The sequence below is a fragment of the Rhineura floridana genome, chromosome 8, assembly GCF_030035675.1.
Source record: "Rhineura floridana isolate rRhiFlo1 chromosome 8, rRhiFlo1.hap2, whole genome shotgun sequence".
In the NCBI taxonomy this organism is placed as follows: Eukaryota; Metazoa; Chordata; class Lepidosauria; order Squamata; family Rhineuridae; genus Rhineura; species Rhineura floridana.
Window position 1 is genome coordinate 82,368,846 of NC_084487.1, and position 20,081 is coordinate 82,388,926.

At 41.3% G+C, this 20,081-nt stretch overlaps 1 protein-coding gene across 6 annotated transcripts in view; it reads right to left on the reverse strand.

Moving 5' to 3' along the window:
• The window catches only part of PPHLN1 (periphilin 1), a 58,560-nt gene that overhangs the window by 38,375 nt on the left and 104 nt on the right, over window positions 1-20,081 (reverse strand). For 2 of the 6 annotated variants that reach the window (XM_061639939.1, XM_061639935.1), the window contains exons 2-6: window positions 17,400-17,445; window positions 11,797-11,882; window positions 7,556-7,591; window positions 2,356-2,421; window positions 583-756 (exon numbers count right to left, since the gene is read on the reverse strand). In XM_061639939.1, coding sequence (XP_061495923.1) covers window positions 583-756; window positions 2,356-2,421; window positions 7,556-7,591; window positions 11,797-11,882; window position 17,400 — 363 coding nt within the window. In that variant the 5' untranslated portion in view covers window positions 17,401-17,445. Of the gene's footprint in view, window positions 1-582; window positions 757-2,355; window positions 2,422-6,836; window positions 6,996-7,555; window positions 7,592-11,796; window positions 11,883-17,399; window positions 17,446-19,713; window positions 20,066-20,081 lie in introns of those variants that run through there. The other 4 variants (XM_061639936.1, XM_061639937.1, XM_061639940.1 and 1 more) reach the window with 4 other exon arrangements.

Sequence of the window (20,081 nt, forward strand, 5' to 3'; positions counted from 1 at the left end):
ACTTTTCCACCACGCCTTAAACACAATTTAGTAGAAAAAGTCTTTCCTTTTCACCATACCTCTCACTAATATTAGTAGCATTCCTCTGCCCAGACCATTTCTTTCTCAACAGTATATAATCCAATACTGGTCTTCTACAGACACTCAAGTTACTAAGCATGACAAAATCAAAATATTTTCCCCCCAAAGGGACAAGGGGAAAATGCACTGATCAAACATTAAATCCAGAGATTAGAGCCCCAATTTACAAGCTGTTGATGAGCATGTTTCGTCAGACATGCAGACTGATAGACTGAGAAAATGCTACTACAAATATAGCACCCTGGAACTATGAAAATCCATTATAGAAATTATAGAAATGACCACAAAGGAAACTAGTCAAATTTGAAGACTGCTCATGCACCATTTTGAAGGTAACCTATTATGTTAAGTTTCAGGAATTGGGATCACAGCATCATGGTTGCTTTCCTACTGCAACTGCATGGTCAGCTTCATGGTAGTTACGGTGCAAAATTTAGGTATCAGGGTATTGTTAATTAAAGACAGAAGCCATAAAGCCCATTTAGTTTCTAGCAAACTTACAATTCTGTGTGGTGGTCCGCTTCTTCTTTCATGGGCAAAACCACGACCTTCTCCATAATCTCTATAGCCAACATGAGCATGACTATATTCATATCTACTGTAGCTTCCTTCCCCAGGTCTCTCTGGAAGTGGTGGTTTCTTGGGTGGAAAGTTGACTACTCGATGGTAGTCATCCTAAAAAGTTGAAATTATATATTTTTATTTATACAATTTTATATATGTGCACCACTTTTGGGGGACATAGCCCATACAAGGCAGCTCACAGGGACTTCCCCTTCCTCTCTTCTGCAGCCCCCTGAAGAGCAACAAAACCTGCTCTAGAGGGTTGGAAGAAGTGTGGGGGAGGGTACAGGAGGGTAAAGGAAGTTTGTTCATGCAAAATTGGATTTCACCTACAGCCCTTTTAATGCACCTTGTTTTAAAAAAAGAAAGAAATCAAGATACATATTTATTTTAGTTCATGCCTCAGTTAAAGAGAATAAGATGAACAATATGGAAGAACCCAAAGCAAACAAGGAGTTGAAAATGCTTCTCTTATGGATTGTGGTCCTCAAATAGAGGGCCTTAACTGCACACCTGCTTAATCTATATAATGAATAGTTTCTTCCATCAACAGTTTCTTCCACCATTCTAGGAAAACTTTACTACTACTTTACTACTAAATTGCCTGCCCATAAATACTTTGGGCAACATCCAATGATGTCCACCCACTTGGGCAATGGAAATCCACTTGTACAGCAGGACTTCCCGTTTCTTTCCTTTCTACCTCCAGCCCCTCCATACCTCCCAAAATCTACTGCAGAGAGGGTGAGGAGCGTAGCAAGACTTTTGTTGTATAAACAGGCAACTATACAGGATATCTCTCTTCCCTCTCTCTGTGCATTGAAGGAAGGGGGCAGAGAGGCAATATTCACCAGTTTCTCCTGAAAACTTGCTCTGGAGCGTTGGTGAATATAGGAAATGGTGCTTGGGGCTGCAGGGGAATCCATGAAAATGGCCTTCTCCCTGTTAATTCAGAGGGGAGCCTCTACTGCATCCCAGTTCCCTCTGCAAACAGAAGAAGCTCTTCCATTTACAGAGGGGGAAATCTGGACCCAACCCTTTGGTAGTATACATTTTATATTTTTATTGTGAATGCATTTTTTAAAAAAGGTTAGAATTAATATAACCTCTGACTTAATGGAAGAATTGAGAACACAGGACATTTACTCTTTATATTGACAGCAAAGATGGTTACCCACCCAATGTTAACTGAGTGTGGAAAATATTCAGGAAGACCTCATGACTGGGATCCAAAATACTGCACATATAATCCTGTGTCCAAAAAAGGCTTTGAGTTTGTCTTTTATTGAACACTAGCCCCCCATGCCACATGCCAGACTACATATGGTTTCAAAAGGATGCTGTAAAGCAGTTTGTGATATGACATGGTGCAATGCTGTTCAAAATAAAAAAGTGCCTTTTGACATTCTGCAGTAGCTCTTTCAATGACCAATGAGATAGTACTCTGTTCATAGTACAAACGTCCATTAACTGTTTGAATTATAACACATGCAAAATGTTGCAACTCATTTAGAGCATAAACCCATTTAGAGCACCTAATGCAGATCCTAAAAGAATTATTTTTAAATAGACTGAAATACACTATTCCTTAGCTGAAAAATGCTTTTGTAAACCATTACTGTCCTTATGAATTAGAAATTGTTAGTCAAATAGTGGGTTTGCCTTTCATTGCATCCTATTGCTGCTTAACTATTTTAAGAACTGACTGACTATATATACGTTGTTCAATCTCATCCAATATCCAGCATGTTGAAAATGGGAAGAACATTCTGACTCCTGTAAAAAGAATTAAGAAACATCACAAACCAGCCAAAATTTCATACAGAGTTAATATTCTAACCATAACTTCCTTTGATTTATTTTTCTTCAAGCTATCATGATTATGCCCACTTCCCATTGCTGATAAGACAGCTTCTTTACCCTTTGGGACTACCAGGGATCATGCTACCTACAAGATTCTTAAGCATACATACTCTTGCCTATGTATATGAGGACAGGAGAGATGAGACCTTTGTTCTTACTGTAAAATGGTCTTCTACGTGCATGAAAAGATGATCTCAGGTGGGACTTGAGCTCCACCTTGTGGTTAAAGGCAGAATAGCAATATTTGATTTTTCTTGCTTCCTTTAGCTTTCCCTTAGCCTCAGAAAAGCAGTAATCACACGAGAACCCAAAACGAGAGAACACATTAACATAACATACAATCAAAACAGTGCATACAACAGATAACAGCATTCTCTGCCAACTGGAAGAAAGGTATAACCAGGGCTGTGGAGTCGGTACATCAAACCTTCGACTCCGACTCCTCTATTTTTCTACTGTCCGACTCCGACTCCTCTATTCTTCTACTGTCCGACTCCGACTCCTTCATAAATGGCAAATGTATATTGATTTATGTTAAAATATTAATATTAAAATATTAATTGTATTTTGAAGCCGGAGTTGGTACATTTCTACCAACTCCGACTGAAAATTGCTTCCGACTCCGACTCCACCCAAAATTGCTTCCGACTCCGACTCCACAGCCCTGGGTGTAACGAATAAGAAAGCATACCATATACATAATACAGGACATGATGGATAACAGATCTATCTGTGGGCAGCCCACAAAACCAGGGAGAGGCCCTGAGATACCTTTACATGCACACAGAAGACAATTTTACAGCAAGACCAAAGATTTCTTCTCCCGTGCATATAAGATGATCTTAGGTGGGACATACCCAACCTGATCCATGTAGGTGGGAAATAATGTACAGCTGCCTAGGATATCAGGAGAATGCGCTGCAGTACCCATCTCCCAAAGGCTGCCTCAGCCAAGGAGTAGACATTCACTGTGTAGTGTTTGATAAACATGTTAGGAGTAGCCCAGCTGGCTGCTATACTGTATAGACTTCATTAAGAGGAAAATTACAGTAAAAGGCTGCTGAGGTGGCTGCTGCCCTGGTGGAACGAGCCATGCTGGCAGCCACAGGCCTTAACTTGTGTATGCTAATGAAATACAAGCCTTAACCCACCTGGATAGAGTAGAGGAAGAAACTTGCTAATCCAAAAAAGGATAACAAGACGCAAACAAGGCATCAGTCTCACAGAAATGTTTGGTTCTGGATATATATAAACCTTCAGAGTTCTGTGCACATCCAGAGTGCCAGGCATTTTCTGTTGAATGAACAGGAGATGGGCAGAAAGAAAGTAACACAAGTTCTTGCTGACAATGAAAGGAGGAAAGAACTTTAGGATGCAAAAGAGAGTTAGTATGCAGCATCATTCAGTCTTTGTGGAAAATGCAGCAGTGTCTATCCACTGAAAGGGCATTCATTTCCAATACCCTTCTGGCTGAGGTGATAGCCACTAGAAAAAGGACCTTGAAGGATAGTAGATGTAAAGAGATGGATTTAAGTGATTCAAATGGGGGTTCAAATAAAGTACCTTCAACACCTTGTGTAAGTCTCAGTATAGAAAGCAGTGTTTAACCAGAGGTGACATCATGGTTGCTCCACAAAGAAAGTGCTTCACAAAGGGATGAGAACCTAATGGTTTACCTGGCAACCTAAACAATATTGATGATAGTGCTGATGCCTGACGACGCAAAGTGTTGAGTTGGAGACCCTTGTCAGTCCATCCTGAAGAAAGGATAAAATTTCCTTTAGCCCTGCCTTCCTTGGCGTGCAATGTCAGTGTATGCACGATGACGAAAATACCTTCTGCATACTCTGACAAAGATGTAATGTGGAAGGTCTACTGACAAAACATCTCCCTGCCTGAGGACCTCTTTGATCGACATCAATGTTTTCACCCAGAACCTGCAATATTTTATGTACTGTTTGAGATGTTTAAATCCAGTACCACCCTGAAGGATCTGTCTTTTTTGGCTACAGTGAAAAATATTGAGTAAATGCCCAAACATTTACTCCTCAGTGCTCCTCTGGTAGCACTAGTTCGATTGCAGCGATGTTGAGGAGATGACAAAGGGCCTCCTGAACCCTGGCCCTCTTGTCCAGATTTGCTGGAACTGATGATGGGAAGAACCTGTGTGGTGGTGTCAAGGTGAGTTCTAAGCAGTGTCCCTTTCTCAGAGTCTGCAGTACCTATCCGTCTGTGATGTTGCCCCACCTGTCCAAATAGAGCTATAGGGAGACAGAGGGTAGTCAGAATTGGTGCTTGTTTCCTTGTGCCCGTGTACTTGAACCAGGCCTTCCTGAAAATTGCTGATGTCGACCTAAGGAGGAAAAACGCTGTCTGCCCCAGGGACAAAGGGTCCAAACATCCCTTCTTCTACCTGACTGCTATGAAGTATGAAAGGACTAAACGGATTGATTAGATGAGTAATGGTGGTATGGTTTACAAAATATATGCTTATCTTCCCTTTTCTTAGAAGAGTGCATAGTCTTCTTTTTGGACCCCACTAACAACTTTTCTAAAGCTACATTACCAAACAGCATGCACAGGATTCAGTAGCCAGATTAGATCTTGCTGTGGGGTCCGTGTCCCTATGCTGCAGCCATAGGGTTCTGCATGCAAACACACCTGCTGCCAACGCTCCATAGGAAAATTGGACAGCATCCATAGATGTGTCTGCCATGAAGGTAAATGCTCTTGAAATTTTCAGGAGAGACTTACAAACCCAGGTAGGATCCTGCTGAGGATCATTAAATAGCTCTTCCAGCTATAGCATGGAAGCATGTGCAAACACGGAAGTCGTGGCTGCCGCCCTTATCGAGAACGCATTGGCATCATGAACACATTGGAGTCCTAAATCCAACTTCTTCTCCATCACATATTTAAGCTGTGCATCTGCATCCCTGAGGTTCAACAAAGAATTCACCAAACCTTGCACTGGTGCATCAATGAGCGGAAATTTCAACTGGTCTATAAGGGATTGTTCCAAAAGGTAATACTTATTGGCAAAGGGAACAGACTTTTTATATTGTAGAGGAATATCAAATTCTGCCTTGATGACTTTAGGCAGCAAAGATGGGAATTTAACCACTCTGGACTTAGCCTTGGGGTCCAGGCACACAGCTGTCACCCTAGTAGAAGAATCTTGAGCCGGACCTCCTCTGAAGAGTTCAAATGTAGAGCCTCCAGGCCTTACACAGTAAAGGTAAATAATGAAGCTCCTGGAGAACATGACTGGAAGATAATTCCTCCATTTCAGACTCCCCGCTCCTCTTCATCTAGCACAATTAAGATTGACTCAGTTTCCTGAGCATTTTCAGCTGGGGGCAGCCAAGAAATCCTGCCCCTAGGCACTGCATGAGGGTCTGGTGAGGTATGGGCATGAACCCTCTGAGGCTGTTGTGAGCTTTGAGCTGGCAGATTTTGAGATCAAGTAGGTTCAGAGACCTCTGTACTGACATTTGTCAAGGGAGTAGGTGCAGCTGCCCACAGAGATTGTAGAGTTGCAGCCAGATCTTTTGACAGGTCTACTAGAAGAATAGCCTTCAGCTGTGCTAACATGTCAGAATAAAGATGCAGCTGTACTGGGAGTGGTGGTGGTGGGAGGCTGATCCTGCAATTTGCTCGAAGTGACATGCTCTTCAACACTCGCTCCCACAGCCTGGTTTAGTTGATCTGGCACAGGCAACTGCATAGTTTGCAAGGAGTCTGGTTCCTCAAAACCAAGAAAATCCTCTGGAGAGGATCTAGTGGAGATTCTAGCCCCTGCCCCCCACTGGTCTCCTTCATCCCCCGAGAGTTATTCCTGATCTCTCATGGGTCTGCTCAATACACATTGAGTTGCCAGCACATTTGCAGAGCTTTCTGCTAAAAAATATTTTCTCCTCTCCCCTGCATTGCAGACTCCATCTTGGATTGACTGACTGTCTAGGGAGAACATCATACAACTACTACTCGGTTCCCTGCGGTCTCTAAGGACTGATGTATTGAAGAGTTGAAGCTCTGGCAAGAGAGATGCCATTGTCCTGGCTGGGGCTTCCCCCCTATGATCAGAGATGCTTCCAAAATATCCTCTGGCCTGATAGATGAGGGACTGGCACTAACTGTCTAGATTCCCGTCTTGGTTGCTAGTGAGACTTGTGAAGCACGAAAGAGCGATAATGGCGGCAAGGGCTGGGCCTTCTTAATTGGCATGGCTGATTTTTCTTTCAATTTCCCTATGGCCTGAGTGTTATTCCCACCATGTGTCTAGCATGTTTCTTGCGCTATGCTGGCTGGGAGGCTTTGGGGCTTACTTTAGGGCTTGCAACGCTGGGTAAAGAGGAGGGTATAGTGAGGGAGAGATTGTGGTGGACAATGAAGTGAAGGTTAAAACTGATGAAGAAATGAAGTAAAAAATCACTGAAGCTCCTGGAGATGATGAAATGACAGGTGCAAAAAGATAGCTGCAACGAAGAGTTTTTTTAAAAAAATTAGTAAACACAGAAACCCAAAATACAAGGGAGAGAAAAACACAAGCACTTAAGAGACACAGTAACATAAAATACAAGCTTTAAGAGAAAGAACAGCAGAGAGCACAAAGAAACACAGCCACGTACAGTGATGGCAGAATGGAACTGTTTTCCTGAGGCTAAGGGGAAGCTAAATGAAGGGGGGGAAATGAAACAGTGATATTCTGCCTTTGACCACAAGGTGGCGCCCAAGTCCCACCTGACATCTTGCATGCACAGGAGAATGAAGCTAGAACCAGTGACGGGTTCTTTTATACTGCTCACCCCAGGTCAAGTTATCACACGTGCAGATATATTAAAGAGTTGCATAGGAACCTTAGCACACAGTTGTCCCAAAATAAAGCACCTGACAAAGAAGAGTGCTCAAATGTAACTACCAGTACAAACAGTGCAATGTGAGATAGCTGGAAAAATGTGCCCCCAAAAGGAGATACAACCATTAAATTTTACCCAAAGTCAGCTTATGATTAAAAAAGAATGACAACCTAGATAAATGCTAATACCTGGACATTTATGCTGCCAAATGTACACAGCATACACTGTAAATAAAATAATTTAGAAAGGAAAAAACCTATTTATTATCACAAGGGAATAAAGGAATTTATTTTGGATATTTCTATACTGCACCTATACTGCATACCTTTAAAACAGTTCTCAGGGTAGGAACTCTAAAATATAATAAAAGCAGCATGTAAATAATTAAAGGATTTAGGAGGCATTGGAAACTGAAAGGATAATGGAAGCACCAGGTGCACCTCCCTAGAAATGGAACTCCAAATGTAGTGTGCCATAACTGAAGGTCATAAGAACATAAGAAGAGCCTGCTGGATCAGGCCAGTGGCCCATCTAGTCCAGCATCCTGTTCTCACAGTGGCCAGCCAGGTGCCTGGGGGAAGCCCGCAAGCAGGACCCGAGTGCAAGAACACTCTCCCCTCCTGAGGCTTCCGGCAACTGGTTTTCAGAAGCATGCTGCCTCTGACTAGGGTGGCAGAGCACAACCATCATGGCTAGTAGCCATTGATAGCCCTGTCCTCCATGAATTTGTCTAATCTTCTTTTAAAGCCGTCCAAGCTGGTGGCCATTACTGCATCTTGTGGGAGCAAATTCCATAGTTTTAACTATGCGCTGAGTAAAGAAGTACTTCCTTTTGTCTGTCCTGAATCTTCCAACATTCAGCTTCTTTGAATGTCCACGCGTTCTAGTATTATGAGAGAGGGAGAAGAACTTTTCTCTATCCACTTTCTCAATGCCATGCATAATTTTATACACTTCTATCATGCCTCGTCTGATCCGCCTTTTCTCTAAACTAAAAAGCCCCAAACGCCGCAACCTTTCCTCATAAGGGAGTCGCTCCATCCCCTTGATCATTCTGGTTGCCCTCTTCTGAACCCTTTCCAACTCTATAATATCCTTTTTGAGATGAGGCGACCAGAACTGTACACAGTATTCCAAATGCGGCTGCACCATAGATTTATACAATGGCATTATATCGGCTGTTTTATTATCAATACCTTTCCTAATTATTTTTATTTATTTATTTAAAAAGTTTATATCCCGCTTCAGTTCCAAGGAATTCTAATTATCCCTAGCATGGAATTTGCCTTTTTCACAGCTGCCGCACACTGGGTCGACATTTTCATCGTGCTGTCCACTACAACCCCGAGGTCTCTCTCCTGGTCGGTCACCACAAGTTCAGACCCCATGAGTGTATATGTGAAGTTAAGATTTTTTGCTCCAATATGCATAATTTTACACTTGTTTATATTGAATTACATTTGTCATTTTCCCGCCCATTCACTCAGTTTGGAGAGGTCTTTTTGGAGCTCTTCGCAATCCCTTTTTGTTTTAACAACCCTGAACAATTTAGTGTCGTCAGCAAACTTGGCCACTTCACTGCTCACTCCTAATTCTAGGTCATTAATGAACAAGTTGAAAAGACAGGTCCCAATTGAGCACTGTCTACAGCCCTCCATTGGGAAAACTGTCCATTTATTCCTACTCTCTGCTTTCTGCTTCTTAACCAATTTCTTATCCACAAGAGGACCTCTCCTCTTATTCCATGACTGCTAAGCTTCCTCAGAAGTCTTTGGTGAGGTACCTTGTCAAACACTTTTTGAAAGTCTAAGTACACTATGTCCACTGGATCACCTCTATCTATATGCTTGTTGACACTCTCAAAGAATTCTAATAGGTTACTGAGACAGGACTTTCCCTTGCAGAAGCCATGCTGGCTCTGCTTCAGCAAGGCTTGTTCTTCTATGTGCTTAGTTAATCTAGCTTTAATAATACTTTCTACCAGTTTTCCAGGGACAGAAGTTAAGCTAACTAGCCTGTAATTTCCGGGATCCCCCCTGGATCCCTTTTTGAAGATTGGAATTACATTTGCCACTTTCCAGTCCTCAGGCACGGAGGAGGACCTGAGGGACAAGTTACATATTTTAGTTAGCAGATCAGCAATTTCACATTTGAGTTCTTTGAGAACTCTCGGGTGGATGCCATCCGGGCCCGGTTATTTGTCCGATTTTATATTGTCTATTAAGCCTAGAACTTCCTCTCTCGTTACCACTATTTGTCTCAGTTCCTCAGAATCCCTTCCTGCAAATGTTAGTTTAGGTTCAGGGATCTGCTCTATAACTTCCACTGTGAAGACAGATGCAAAAAATTAATTTAGCTTCTCTGCAATCTCCTTATCGTTCTTTAGTACACCTTTGACTCCCTTATCATCCAAGGGTCCAATGTCATTGGTGCCAACATGCACCAAGGTCTCACTTCAGATATCAAGGCATGGACAAGAACATCTATAGACTACCTCATGGCGTGGTCAGGTTGATAACAGAACAGACACTCTTTCAGGCACCTCAGTCATAAGTGATGTAGAGCTTTAAAAGGTAAGCCTCAATCCTTTGAATTATGCTTACATTTCAAATCCCTACATGGAAATGGTTTGGATTTGTTTAATAATGCCCATTTCAGATGATAATTTATTCACAGAAGGGAATCATACTGAACAACAGTTCTGACATGTTATTAAAGTCCAGGATAAGGTACATCAAAATTTTTATCTTGACTAAGGATAAAACATGCAGATAATGTAAAGGTTTAAATGCTGCTCTGATTTGTCTCTCCATAAAGGCCAATTCTGACAATATTTTTTTCTATTCAGATTAAGATGTAAGGAGGGAAGCAAGTGAAGAGAGCTAAAAGCTGGAATCTTTGTAGTTTGCAAATGTCTAGCTTTAAGTCTGACATACAGTAATGGCAGAGTTCCTAAAGCTAGTACACAAGGTCTGTATCAGACTTGCATATGACCATTTTGAAGTTAAAGATTTATTCTTACCCAACCCTTGCATCTAAGTTTTTCTTAACATTTTGTTCTCTTAGGTTATATATCTCATTTACATTTAAGTAGAGCTTGGAAAAGTTACTTTTTTGAACTACAACGCCCATCAGCCCAATCCAGTGGCCATGCTGGCTGGGGCTGATGGGAGTTGTAGTTCAAAAAAGTAACTTTTCCAAGCTCTGCATTTAAGACAACAGAGAACATCAAATTAGAAATTGACTGAGCAGCACTGAACTTTTCAGAATTCTGTTTATGCAATATGAGCTTCACAGCTATGCTAGATATGGTTTGTCCACCGGATAAAATAGGAGAAAAAAAACCCTCCTTTGCTTCTACATGGGATTCCAGCCTGAAGAGCACAATTACTTACAAATCGTTCCCATGGAACACAATGGATTTATTTCTGAATAGCCTTGCAAAGAATTGGGATGCAAATCTGATTTTAACGGACTTTCTGAAGTGCAAGGAATATCTGAATTATTCAATCTAATATGATAGACCACATTTACAAAGAGAAAGCTAATATTGCTTTATGCTTAACTTTTGCACTACTCCCAAGAAATAAGTTATATAGACTATTTACAATGAACCATTTATTGTCTCAAGCCTGAGTTCACATTCTTTTCTTCAGGATACAAGTGTATGGCTTAAAAAGGTGGGGGAGCGGAGAAAGAGAATCACAACCTAACAAAGAGGGTGTTTGAGGAACACTAAGCACAAAGGAAGGCTGCTCAAAATTGTGGCCTGTGCAAGGTAACAAAATCTAAACACATTTTTAGCACTTTGCCAAAAAATAAAATCACTTCTGCTTGCTCTACTCTCCACCAAAAGATATACTGATACAAAGAAGGCAAACTATTTCACAGAAATCCTTTATTTATACACACACACACACACACACCACCCTTCCTCCCAACAGGAGCCCAATAAAAGGTATGTTACCTATCCCTTAAACCAGGTTGTCCTCAGATACCCCCCCTTGGTGCCCAACAAGGCCCTCTGCAGCTACCAGATTTTTCCTTTTTCAAAAATTGCAGGGGCTTTGGCTGCCTGATTTTTTTTGGGGGGGGGGTACAGGCTCTGAACATTACCTGTTGTGGTGTTCATGACAATTTCAAAGATTTCCAAATGTGACCCTGGTTTAAACTAACTCATGTCAACTGAATTTCCAAATAAAAGCATGGAATTTACATTGAGCTACCATCAAGATTCCTAACCCAATTTTCATAAAAGCATTCTATACATTCCTAATCGAGTTTGATTCAGATCATCTGGTTGCATGTTTGGTGCCTTTAATTTAAATCCTCAATATGTAGTGCAAGATAAAATATTTAGGAAATGAAAATAAAGACAAAGAACTATTAACTGAAAATACACAATACATGTTAATAACAATCTACTTACATCAGGACGTGGAGGAAGCCGCTCTCGCGGAAGTCTTTCATATTCATATCGTTCATCAGACCACATTTCATCTCTTCTGTATGCCACTAAAGATAAAGATTTGATTAGCTAAAGTTGAAATTTGGTGATGGTGTAAGCATCTGAATCAGTCTCCTATTTATGAGATACACTGTTCTGCACAGATCACAAAAGATCACATCTCAAATCGTAACTGAATGCAAATATTCTATTGAATAATATTTCAAGGATTATTATTGGACATGATTTTGAAGTGCAGAATTTAAAACAATTTGTATATTTTAAATATCACTATTTGCCATGTTTGTTTTACACATATTTAACAAAGTTTCTTTGGCCTTATTTGCACATCACATGAAACTATAAGCTTAAAACTAACTATGGTTTAATGTGAACAAGCAGAGTGCTAGTACATGCTGGTCAAAAGTTTCCATAGAACTCCTCCCCTGCTGCTGTTGCAGATGAAACAAGCCAGAGTCTGGCTTATGGTTTGTTTCCCAAAAATAAACCACAAGCAGTAAGCGAAGAAAAAAACTCAGTTACTACTTGAGATTTGTTTGGAGCGAAACAAACCACACACCTGAATCTGGATAACACAACAAGATGGACTCTGGTTTGGTTCCTCTCTGGTGTAGCAGCAGCAGCAAGAGCAAAGAAGATGTGCCACAGGAACGTTTGAACACACTGCTCATTCACATTAAACCATAGTTTATTTTACAATATAGTTTAATGTGATGTGAGAACTGGGCCCTTGGCCTGCCAACACAATTGAATCTACTAGAAAGATCTTCCAGCCCTAATCTTCTATACAAATACCAATACAAAGCACATGTACTTAATAGGATCCCAAACTGCAAAGCAGTTAAGCACCATTAAACGTGCTTTGACCACTGACCATGCTTGGATACAACACAAAACCATTGATTAGCAATATATGAACAAGTCTGCTCCTTTTTCTTGCCCTGCTGTGTGGCCGTGAGAAGATCAGCTAGTATTTGCTTCCATTTGCAACTAACTGTGGATTGTCACTGTGTCTGAACCAGGAACTGCAGTTAGTTTTAACTGTGTTAGACCACTATTTGAAGTTGGCTTGTTTATATAAATCGTAGTTAAAATTAACCACAGTTCATCCCAGTTTGGTTATAATGACAAATCACAGCGGAAAGCGGAAAACAGAAGCAAATGCGTCAGGCCTCCTCCTCATAGCTTTACTGGAAAAGGAAAAGGGGAGTGCACAAACATATAACACTAAACTATGGTTCAAGTGGTCTGAACCTTAGCATGTGCAACCAAATACTAGACTGATGTTGAACTTTTTTTTGCATATTTAACAAAATTTATTTTATTTATTAGACTCTCCAAAACTGTGTGGTGAAAGAAAAGTAATGAAGGATTCAATCCTAAATACAGCTATCAAGTAGCAGAACCATTGGACACAGTGGGGCTTACTTCCAATTAACATGCATAAGACTAGCAAGTTATCTCCAGCGCACAAAAGACCAATACTGAGTTAGTACAAACACAACATTACTGGAAAAAATGAACTGCCTTCAAGTCAATTCCCACTTATGGGCGACCCTATGAATAGGGTTTTCATGGTAAGGGGTATTCAGAGGGAGTTTACCATTGCTTCCCTCTGAGGCTAAGAGGTAGTGACTGGCCCAAGGTTACCCAGTGAGCTTCATGGCTGTGCAGGGATTCGAACCCTGGTATCTCAGCTCATAGTCCAACACCTTAACCACTACACCACACTCCAAAAATAAGCCAGCTTTAGGCTCAGATCTTCCCTCATGCTATATGATTCAATTAATCAGTTCCTCTTTTGCACAAGCCATAGTTTGCTGTTACATCTGAACCAGCAAACAACAGTATGCACTTCCATCTAAACAAGTATTTAAACCATGATTAAACCATGGTTTGCAATTCTGATTTTGGCAAATACAAACTCAGATGTAATGGCAAAATGTGGCTTGTGCAAAAGAAGAAATAACAGAATCTGAATACGTGAGGCAAGGAGGGAGCATAGGAAACCAAAACTTGTCCATACAATGTTAAACCATGGTTTCCTATTTGCACAAGCCAATCTCAATCATGACCTAAAAGCAAACTATGATTTGTCAAGATGAGATCAGAGCATGCAGTTCTCTGTGTTTTTGAGAACTGATTACATAAATCCAGGTCAAAAAGAGGAGAGACAAGCTCTGATGCTAGTTATAGATTTATGTTGCTCAATGAGTTTTGAAATATAGTCCTTCCTCAAGAGCTAAAAACATTTAAACAAACTCAAATTAGTGTCATAGAGATAACACATTGGTCATAAACATAGGCATAACATTTTTTAAAAAAAATATAAAGACCACACACAATATAAATCATTAAAAAAAATTTAATTTTTTTTCCAGTGATCTATTCACTAATGTTGAACTAACATGTTATAAAACTACAATATATGGCTAAAATAAAACAGAACCTTTCAAACGCCGTAACAAAGCAGCTTAAAAAACTCCTCCCCTCAGAAAAACTTTTTAACAGAACTGCTAATCTGAACCCTGCGTTCTTCATCTGAGGTCCTTCTTCATGTGCCCCCTCTGAGGCAGGCATGAAGAGACCACAAAAACAGGTCTTCTCAGTGATGGCTCCCTACTTATGGGATGCTCTCCCTAGGGAGGCATGCCTGGCACCATCAGTATCTATTTTTAGGTAACAGACAAACACTTCCTTTCTAGCCAGGCTTTTGGCCCTTAATTTGAAGGGCCTCGGGTGTTCTTGGCTTTATTTCGTGTGGCAGGTTTTTGTAAGACCTGTCTATTACATGTGTTGATGTGTGGTTCAACGGTGCTCACTCATATTTTATTTCAACACACATAGATTTAATGAATTTTAGAATTTTGTAATTAAATAGGTGCTCTGAATACAATCTGTGAGAGGAGTTCTCAGTCCCTCCCCCCTGCAACCACACGAAGTGGCGAGGGAGGCAATTTTCATTGATTTCCCTCTTTAGGTGCAGCCTTTCCCCCAAATCTGCTCCATATGGTTGGGGATCCAGTTTAGAACATCATATGAGGTGTTCCGGGGGCATAAGTTAAAAATCATCCCTCTCCTGCGAGCATAGGCTGCCACTGGATAAAAGACTCCTGAATTGAGAGAAGGGCTTTGCCCTTCCATGGATTCATCCTCCTTTCGGTCCAGCTACATAAGCCTTTTGACCAAACATGCATACTAATTCCTCTACTGAAGCATATTTGTTTGCAATGATTAATTACTACATACAATGTATGACATGTAAGATGGTCAACAGTCTATGTATATATAATTTTCAAGAGAATACAACAAATGACCTATTGTGTTATTATTTATAAAGGTTGACATATTTTATTACTTATTTTATTCATTTATTACATTTATATTCCACCTTTCCTCCAAGGAGTGCAAGGTGGCATACAAACATGGTTCTCGCCCTCCCAATTTTATCCTCACAACAATCCTGTGAGGTAGATTAAGCTGGGAGGCAACGGCTGGCCCAAGGTTACCTAGTGAGCGGGGATTTGAACCCTGTTCTCCTAGGTCCCAGTCTAACACTCTAACCAGTCCACCACTGGTGGGTCTATTTTACACAGAAGAGCAGCATTTAACTCACTATGTTTGACAGATAATAGAATCAGTTAACAGATTATAACACGTTTGCATTTGGGTAAGATTTTATTTTACTCCAGATTGCTGTTAACAGACAGTGGGGTGAATCCAATGTTGTCTGTACAGTAAGGCCCCGCATTACAGCATTACGCTTTAAGGTGTTCCGCTGATGCGGCGCCTTTCATTTTCAATTTTAAAAGTTTTTTTCCCCTTTTGCGACATTTTGTGCCGTTTTAGCGCGATGCGGTCCACTAAAGTCAATGGGGTTCCGCTTTATGGCGTGGGTCTGGAACGGAACCCACCGTATAAGCGGGGCCCTACTGTATGTTAGTGGAACATTCTTCCCCTCCTCCCCCCGCACCCCAAAAATCTGTTCTAGAGGATCCCCAACCTTCCACAGCATACTTTGGGAGTACATAGGAGAAGATGGAAAATCCTGTTGAACAAGTAGAAGTATGTTTGCACTTGCCATCCGGTTAATATAAGTAGATTTTGAACATTTAAATAAATAAGTTTAAAAGGTCTGGAATACATCACCTTTTTAACATTTAAAAACAAAGTTTTTGTCCATCATGTAGAATAAAGAGCCTTGTTTGTTACCGGGACTAATTTTAAAGAGACATGTAATGTCTCCCTATTAATTCTCCTTGATCTCTCAGCAGCTTTCAATACCATAGACCATGGTATTTTTTTTGGAACGGCTGTCTGAGTTGGTGGAGGGTGACACTGCTTTGCAGTGGTTCCAGACTGACTTGGATGGATGTTTTCAGAGGGTGGTGCTTGGGGAATGCAGTTTGGCTCAGTGAAACCTTCAATGTGGGGTCTCGCAGGATTTGACTCTATCCCCCATGCTATTCAATAGCTACAGTGTCTTGCAATCAGACCCCTGACCAATGCTCTTATATTACTGAATTACAAATGGTACATAGAAATTTCATTCTGTATGGTATTTTATTTTGAAACACTGAAACTCAAAATCAATTATTGTAAGGTGACACTGGTTTTATTTTGGGAAATGTTTGTAAGAAACATAAAAAACTGAAACATGTTGCTTGCATAAGTATTCAAACTCCACCCATTAATATTTGGTAGAGCCACCTTTAGCTGTAATAATAGCTTTAAGTCTTTTGGGGTAGGTTTGCACAGTGTCGGAGGGATTTTGGCCCATTCTTCTTAGCAGATTTGCTCCAGGTCATGCAGGATGGTTGGACGTTGCTTGTGGACCGCAATTTTCAAACAGCGCCACAGATTCTCAATGGGATTGAGAGCAGGACTTTGCCTGGGCCACTGTAGGACATTCACCTTTTTGTTCTTGTGCCACTCCAATGTTGCTTTGGCCTTGTGCTTGGGATCATTGTCCTGCTGAAAAGTGAATTTCCTTCCAAGCTTCAGTTTTTTAGTGGACTGAAGCAGGTTCTCTTGAAGTATTTCCCTGTATTTTGCTCTATTCATTCTTCCTTCCATTTTAACAAGGTGCCCAGTCCCTGCTGATGAGAAGCATCCCCACAGCATGATGCTGCCACCACCATACTTCACTGTAGGGATGGGGTGTCTTGAGGCATGGGCAGTGTTAGGTTTGCGCCACACACAGCGCTTTGAGTTTTGGCCTGCATTTGTCATCAGAGGCCCTTCTTCATGTGCCCCCTCCATGGAAGGCTCGGAAGATGGCAACATGGAAACGGGCCTTTTGAGAGGTGCCCCCCACCAGGGAGACACGCCTGGCACCTTCTTTCTCCATTTTTAAGCACTAGGCAAAGACCTTCCTTTTCACTCAAGCCTTTGGCCACTGATGTGGGCTGTTTTAGTTATTCCTTTTTATTGGGGTTTTAAGTTCCTAAATCTGTTTTACATTGTATGTTATTAAATTTGTTGTAAGTTGCCTAGAGACCGTTGGTTATGAGGCGACTAACAAATGAAATAAACAACAACAACATTTACAATCACTAACTTACTTTTGTTCTTGCTTCAACAATGTTTTAAATCCCGATCAATTTGTTCCTGTGTGTTTTAAAAACAAACGTTAGGGAGGAAAAAATCTATCTCAATTAACAAAATAACACATTGAGTTGGATCCAAAGAACTATGAGCATAAAGACACTTATGCAAGCAGACTCTTTGACTTCCACATCCTCCACTACTTCTGAAAAGCTACTACTGAGGATCAATTGACAAGACCCTCCAGAGCAATGTGAAATGGGACACTGGGAGATGCAGTGAGAGGAAGCAAGCTATCAAAATTGGACAAAGGCACTTGTCCAAATGGAAGCTTTCTGATCCTAAGGGAGCTGCTTTGTGGGTGGTGAAAAAATGCCTTGTTAGAATATCTACACAGTCATGCTTCTATGGATCCAACCCATTACTGAGAAACAAAATCAATGCAAATTACTGCCTATTTTATTTATAAGACAAAATGGGGGGGGGGCTTTACCATCTAGACAGTTAGACTGATTTAGAACTTTTGGACTGATAAACAAGATGCTACCAATTAAACAAGCAGCAGATTATAAATATATACTTTTAATACATATACCTACAAAAACTGCAGACGGCAGCTACCACCTTCTCTCACACTCCAGTAGGTAGACATTTTCTAATAGCGCACCTACGTCAACACATATCCTGTGCCTCATCTAAAGGCAAACACTTGATTCTAAACCCTCTCTGGGAAAGCAGATGACAATTCCATTTGCAACAGAGATAGCCAAGGCAGTGGAAGCCAAAGGCTTGTCATGAGTCCTTCCTTCATGCCAGCTCTGCAGCGTACAGTAGCCAGTAAAGTTAGTGAAAGTGGAGTTACAGTTTGCAAGGAACCATTTGCTTTCCTTCAGTTTGAGTCCAAATGGGGGAAAGGAAGGAGAGAGAATGGGATCAAAGGAGGCATGCCTGAGGAGCCCCTTCCAAGTCCAGTTTGAGCCATGGAGTCCTTTGAATCAACCTTCCCCAACCTGGAGCCCTCCAAATGTTTAGGACTATATTTCCTATCCACCCCAGCCAGGATGGCCAATGATCAAGATGATACGAGTTGTAGTTCAAAACATCTGGAGGACACCAGGTTGCGGAAGGCTGCTTTAAAATATGAAGGGAACAGCCCCATGTTATTGCAGCTTGATCACCTGGAGCTCAGGTAATTAACATGTCTCATCAAGTTCATTCTTTGATACCAAGACAAACTTAGAAGCCCTCACTCTGACTTCAGGGCTGGGTGGAGCTGGGATGAGAGCAAACTTATGTGCACCCATTCAATCCCCAAACCCTTTGTTAGGGCTGCACAATTTCTCTCCTCCAGCTAGAAGTGGAGACTGTCCCTGGAGTTGGCTCCATGGAGCAGAATAACCTGGGAATACAATACATACATACTTGGAAGTCCATCTAATTTATTTCTGCTTCGTGATCTGTGTATGGAATTCCTTACTTAGATAATTAGATTACTTAGATAGGCAAGGGTTCATGGGTGGGTTAAAAAAAAGCATAAAAAAAGAATTCCTTCTTCTCTGCCTGTCATTTTCCTCCTCCCTACAATTATCTCACAGGTCCACACTTACTATCTAAAGTCAATACAAATAATATTGTATTTAAATTATAACAAAAGGGAAATATAATCCAAAAAAGGTAAAAGCAAAATACATGTGGTGATTTTCCTGTTATATGCATAAAATCTGCATAAACCAGATGCGTAGGGTGTGTGGCAGCTGGAAGCAACTTGGTCAATATTAGATAGATATACTTTTGACCAGAGTTCCCCAAACAGACCACAATGGTAATAAAAACAGAATTCCAAGGAAATCTAGTGTGCTTATGACAATTGTTTTAACCACAACACTACACAACTGTCCACATAGATCTCTGAACTAAACCATCCATATTGCCTGCAAAAAACAATTCTTTCCTCTTCCAGTTTTGTTTTTATTAAGTAAGTTTTGCCCCACTCCTGCAATTCGACATACAGGTGATGGCCACAGAAATTCGGGGAGGGGGACTTCGTCTAATCAGAAAATCCTTCACCTGCTTTATTGCTGTCTGTCAGATTCCTCAGAGGCACAGGAACAACAACAGAAACTGCACACGCTCTAATTCATGCTTCTACCACCATCAGACTGAGGAAAGGATGAATGCCCTCGCCCCAAGTCCACTCTCAAAACATCACATTCCCACAGGTTGAAAGGTGGCCCGAATAACGACCTTCAAGCCTCTCTCAACCACACCCCAAGATGGCAACAAGAATCAGCTTCTGTCGGGCCGGTCGACAGAAGTTCTAGGTACACTTACATGAATGGAAATCCCATTGAACTCAGTGGGGCTTGCTTCCGAGTAGCCAGGATAGGGCTACCGCTTCTGGGCCAAGCCACTGCCTCAGCCACACAAGCACCTGCCCTGCGGTGGTCTAACTCAACTGGACCACTGAATGGACCAGACGAAAACTAAAGGCAGCGTACAGCACGCGGCATAAACCCCCGCAGAGTTACCAAGGAAAGGAAAACTCAATAGTAAACGCCAAAGGACATCAAAAAGCCACGCGAGGTACAGGACGTCACGCTGCGTCTGCACGCAGAGAGGCTACTGTGGGACGCGGGACGCGCGCCCTCTCTTTTTCCTCTCCCACCCGCCTTCTGCCAACAGAAAAACCAACCAACTCA